This window comes from Phoenix dactylifera, chromosome 3 (genome assembly GCF_051530095.1).
Source record: "Phoenix dactylifera cultivar Ajwa chromosome 3, Ajwa_hap1_PhDact_Kaust_v1.1, whole genome shotgun sequence".
In the NCBI taxonomy this organism is placed as follows: domain Eukaryota; kingdom Viridiplantae; phylum Streptophyta; class Magnoliopsida; order Arecales; family Arecaceae; genus Phoenix; species Phoenix dactylifera.
In genome coordinates, this window is record NC_143192.1 from 51,434,161 (window position 1) to 51,439,170 (window position 5,010).

At 39.4% G+C, this 5,010-nt stretch overlaps 1 protein-coding gene across 4 annotated transcripts in view; it reads left to right on the top strand.

Annotated features, from left to right (window-relative positions):
* The window catches only part of LOC103695617 (protein NO VEIN-like), a 40,495-nt gene extending 35,931 nt beyond the window's left edge, over window positions 1-4,564 (top strand). For all 4 annotated transcript variants that reach the window (XM_008776986.5, XM_088718973.2, XM_088718974.1 and 1 more), the window contains one exon: window positions 2,893-4,564. In XM_008776986.5, coding sequence (XP_008775208.4) covers window positions 2,893-4,032 — 1,140 coding nt within the window. In that variant the 3' untranslated portion in view covers window positions 4,033-4,564. The remainder of the gene's footprint in view (window positions 1-2,892) is intronic.
* The last annotated feature ends 446 nt before the right edge of the window (window positions 4,565-5,010 follow it).

A 5,010-nucleotide genomic window follows, 5' to 3' on the forward strand; every position in this document is an offset into this window, starting at 1 on the left:
GGGTGTGTGTGGTCCTCTAGTTATGATACTCCACAAGTCATAATCTAGAGCTTGTATGAATATTCTCATCCTAGCTTTCCAATATGTGTAGTTAGTGTCATTAAACAAAGGAGGTCTATTTGTGGATTGCCCCTCGCTCATAGAACATCCTACTTGGGTTGTCATGATCTTTGACTCTTGATCGTGAGATCAACAAATACTATGAGAGCACCTCGCTCTGATACCACTTGTTGCCCAAGGTGACAAGCCAAGAGGGAGGGGGGTGAATTGGTTTATCAAAATGTTCAATCCCTTAATTAAGTTGATGAGTGAGTGGTTAAGCTAATATTAATTAAATGCGTGTAGTGGAGTTAAGTAAAAATGTAATACAAACACACAAGAAGTATAGTGGTTCGGTGTTCTCCTAAGCATCTACGTCCACTCCCCAAGCGTCCCCTTGGGAATTCACTATAATCCCGCGGATTACAGTTGGATTGTTTTTCGGGCTCACAATCCAAAAATCTCTATACTTTGGTTTTCCGGGATCACCAAAAACCTATGTTGGTTTTACGGGCTCACCAACAAACCTTACAAAGAATAATAGAAAAGAAGTTTAAAGCTCCTAAATGAGCAAATATAACAAATATGCGCAAAAAGAAGAGAGTAGAAAATAATTATCGCTTTGTAGCTTGCTCTTTTCTTCTTTGCCAAGGTTCCTTCTCTTCACAATGGGTTGGTGGAGCTGTTGAATACACCCTTAGATTGCTCAACCACCTCCTTTTCGAAACTTGAATGAAGAACCTTGATGAAGAGTGCTAGGGCTTGCTTTTGGCTTGAATGAACTATTGATGTCTTTTCAAAAGATACTTTCTCTGATGAATAGTGTCACTTTAAATACTTTTCCACATCTATTGGTCACTCCCCATTGGTTAGATTTGAAAAACTAGCCGTTGGGAGGTCAAAAAGTACTTCTACAGAACTAGCCGTTATGCCCTTGCCCGTGCTGAGGTCGACCCAAACTTTACTGGGGTCGACTCAACTTACTGTTCATTGGACTTGGGGTCGACTCAACTTCCTCTGGAGTCGACCCAACCTTCACTGGGGTCGACCCCTGCTACAGTGGGGTCGGCCTTCTCAAGAACCATAGAAACTTACATTTTCAGCTGTTTTCACTGGGGTCGACTCAACCTTTCTTGGGGTCGACCCAAGCTACAGTGGGGTCGACTCAAGTTCTATTAAGGTCGACCCTCTCAGGGATTCTAGAGACAGTTTTGAACAACATAATCTTGGGGTCGACTCATGTTTAGATGGGGTCGGCTCCATTGGGGTCGACTCAAGTGTTCCTGGGGTCGGCTCCAGCTGGGGTCGGCTCAAGGAATCTTGGGGTCGGCTCTCTCAGTGAATTCTAGAGAGTTGTTTTCTTGAAGTTTCAAGCTGGGGTCAGCTCAAGATTATTTGGGGTCGGCTCCTCACCTGGGGTCGGCTCAAGGGTAAATGGGGTCGACTCCACTTACTGTTTATCTGTGCCATTTTTGCAGGGATGTGCCAGATGGTTCCATGGTGCCAGGGTCGACTCCACTTAGCTTGGGGTCGACTCAATCCACACTTTCCTGCATCTTAAGGTTAGACTAATTCATATAAACAATGAGACATATTTCAAGTAAATTTTGAGTGTATGCCACGATAGAGCTACATACCCTTAACAGTGAAAATCACTGTTTTGCTATTAAGAGTATATTTTACTTGAAACTTGGTTGAATTAGAATTAAGAGTTCTCTATCCCTTTTCTACTACAAATTTTATCTCATTCTCTTAATATATTTTGAATGTATCGAGGGTGTCGTATTCATTAGTGATGTATCACATTAAACCGTATTATCAATTTGATATTCCCTCAATGGTTATGTTAATCATCGAAATAACATTATCATCCTCAAATATCCTCTCCCCAGTCAGCTCGCCGGACTCTTGGCTGCCAATGCACCCAACTGTTCTTTTCCCAGGATGTAAGTTTGCATTTTACTTCTCTTGTTTTCCTTTCTGTTGGGGCTCTGTCCCCACAGTTAAACCCCCCAATAAAATGTCAGGGATGATAAACAGTAATGAAGAAGTAAAGACCATTTCCTATGCAAATGTGATCTCCTGAGCTTAGAAATATAGAGCACATTCTCCTTTACCAAGTTGTAAATTTCTAGTGCTTATTAAGGAAAGGAGGATTAGTTGAACTACTATTGATATTAGAAAGATTCTTCTTTAACATCAAATAGAGAAGGTATGCTCCAAAGATTAGAAGCGCATGTTATTTTTTTTCTACTCCTTATGGAATTTTTAAATTCAAATGAAATGAAAAACTCAGAAATTTTATTGAAACTAATGACCCTTATAGAAGAATTGTGATCTTTATAGCAGGCCTTAATTGTCATTATGTCAAATAGCTTATTTGCACACTTAGTGAGATGACGAGGCTTACAATTGTTTCCAGGACACACTATGACTTGATGGGCATATTTTTTTTTGTGTTCTCATATACAGCAGAAGGGATTTGTGACTAACTACTGTCACTGCTTATTCTACTGTTTTTAAATTTTCTCTGCTTTATTCTACACTATCTGATAATGTCGCGTGCCAGTAAAGAATATTTGGTATGTCATTGAAGATGGATGGCTTAAGTAAAATTAAGTTGATGTATTCACTAGCATCTTTTACTCTGAAAAAAAGGAGGAGGGATCTATGAAAACTGTTAGTGCTTTTATCTAACATCTAACTACTATCCTATTGTTGATTACCATTTATGAACTGGTCCTCACGATCTTCATAATGTGAGTGTTGATAATCATCTTTTAACATCGGTAATTGAATTTCAGCCACTGAATTTGGTATTTGTGAATCACAAAGCTTTGACCTACCATGCAGGGAAATGTTTTATATGCAACTCAGACCTCGGATTCACACACTATATTCTTGGAGCTTTCACGTTTTTTCTTTAGTGGATCTACTGAGCTACACCTGGCAAATTTTCTCCATATGGTCACAACTATGGCAGACTCTGGCTCCACCATTGAGCAAATTGAATTTTTTATTGTAAACAGTCAAAGGATTCCCAAACTACCTGATGAAGAGCTTGTTTGGTCACTTTCTTCTTTGATGGAACTGCATCAGGATGAAATTTCCCAGCCAATCTGTGCGCCCCTAATGAATGTTGAACAGAGCTTCCCAACATCTAAAAGGAAACCAGGAATTATTTCTAATTGGCCACCTACAGACTGGAAAAATGCCCCAGATTTTAGTTATCATAGAAGACAACTCCAGACAAGGCCAGGTGTAACACCATATGATAGCTCACAGATAGAATCCAGGAAACCTCCTGAAAATGTCATGCACAAAGATGTTGCAGTTCCCGTTGAGATTGATGGTGATTGGATCATAGAAGAGGGCTTGGCATCAACAAGTACAATGGTGCTGCAGGATTCAGTGCAGATGACAGATCAACCTCATTCAGTTGAATCGTTTGACTCTTTTGACAAGCAAATCAGTTTTAGTTCAGAACCCAAAAGTAAAGTATCTGATTCAGCAATCGTCCCTGTTGCAGATACAGATTTGAGCAATTTGTCCACTTCACGGGATAAGGACAGACTCTTTTTGCAGCCTCCTGATGAGAACCAGTCACGCAAAACTGGCAGACTTGGGGAGCTGATAGCTTATAAATATTTCATTGAGAAACTAGGTTCTGGGAGTGTTAAATGGGTCAATGAAGAAAATGAGACTGGCTTACCCTATGATCTGATTACTGGGGAGAATGAAGAAAACAGGGAATACGTTGAGGTTAAAGCTACAAAGTCTGCAAGTAAAGACTGGTTCCCAATATCAATGAGGGAGTGGCAATTTGCAGTAGACCAGGGTGATTCATTCAGCATTGCTCATGTGGTTCTTTTAGGTCCGAAAAAGGCAAGTATTACACTATTGAGGAATCCTTTTAAACTTTGCCAACAGAATGCCTTGCGCCTGGCTGTTCTGATGTCGAAGAAACTAAGAGACTCATCAGTTACTACCTAGAATGGGATAGTTATTTTACTCCATCCTTAGTGCTCCATCATGCCTGAAGGCTGATCACACTTGATCAAATTATTGGTTTTTTCATGTATGTTGGCTTACCCAACATCTGCATTTTTTATTGAAGATTTAGCAGTTGGACTTGTGGGCTTCTACATGGCTTATATTATTCCTTTGGCAGCCTTTAGTATGGAGAGTAATTTTGACAGTTCATGGGTAATCTGTTAGGGAAGCACGGATAGCTGACCGCAGAATTCCTTGATAATGCTATTTTTTTATTGTTGTACAGGCATACACCGTCTAAATGGCGATTGAATGGCCTGAACTGAAGGAAGTTAACCATTTTTTTTAATTCTTCATTAATCCATTCATTGCGCAATGGCAAATTATCTATTTTTTCGCTGTAGATTATGTTCGTCTTTCACTTTGCCCACAGGTTCTGCTCAAATGCCAGTGTGTATAATTTGAATTCTCATATCTTTATTGTAATAATAATTCCTCTTTTTTTTTTATGCATAGACTACTCTTTTTGACAGCTGTTGGGTTTGAAGCTACGCCTTTTTGTAAAATAGGATAAATCTGGTCAGATCGCTTAAGTATATGTGTGTAGGTATATATATTATGGGAGTTGTTCATTGCTTCAGCATTGCTATATTTTGTTAGCAATGAACATGTTTATAAATTGGTATATTTTGAGATGTTGGTCGATGCCATATCAATTTATCACAAAGTATTTTCAGTCGCTTGGAGTCATAAATAGGCCTTTTTTGCTTTCCAAGTTAGTTTAGATGGACCTTTCAATTATCACGTACTATAACATGGCTCTTAAGACTTTTAAATTAAGGCCTTGATACGTTGGAACGTCAAAGTCAAAAGAATCACCGCGTTGGAATTCCGACGATCGAAAGTTTTGGTCATGGTCCCCAGAGAAAAAAAAAACAAAGGGACGAAAGCCATCGATTGCTACGGTTTGGAACGGAA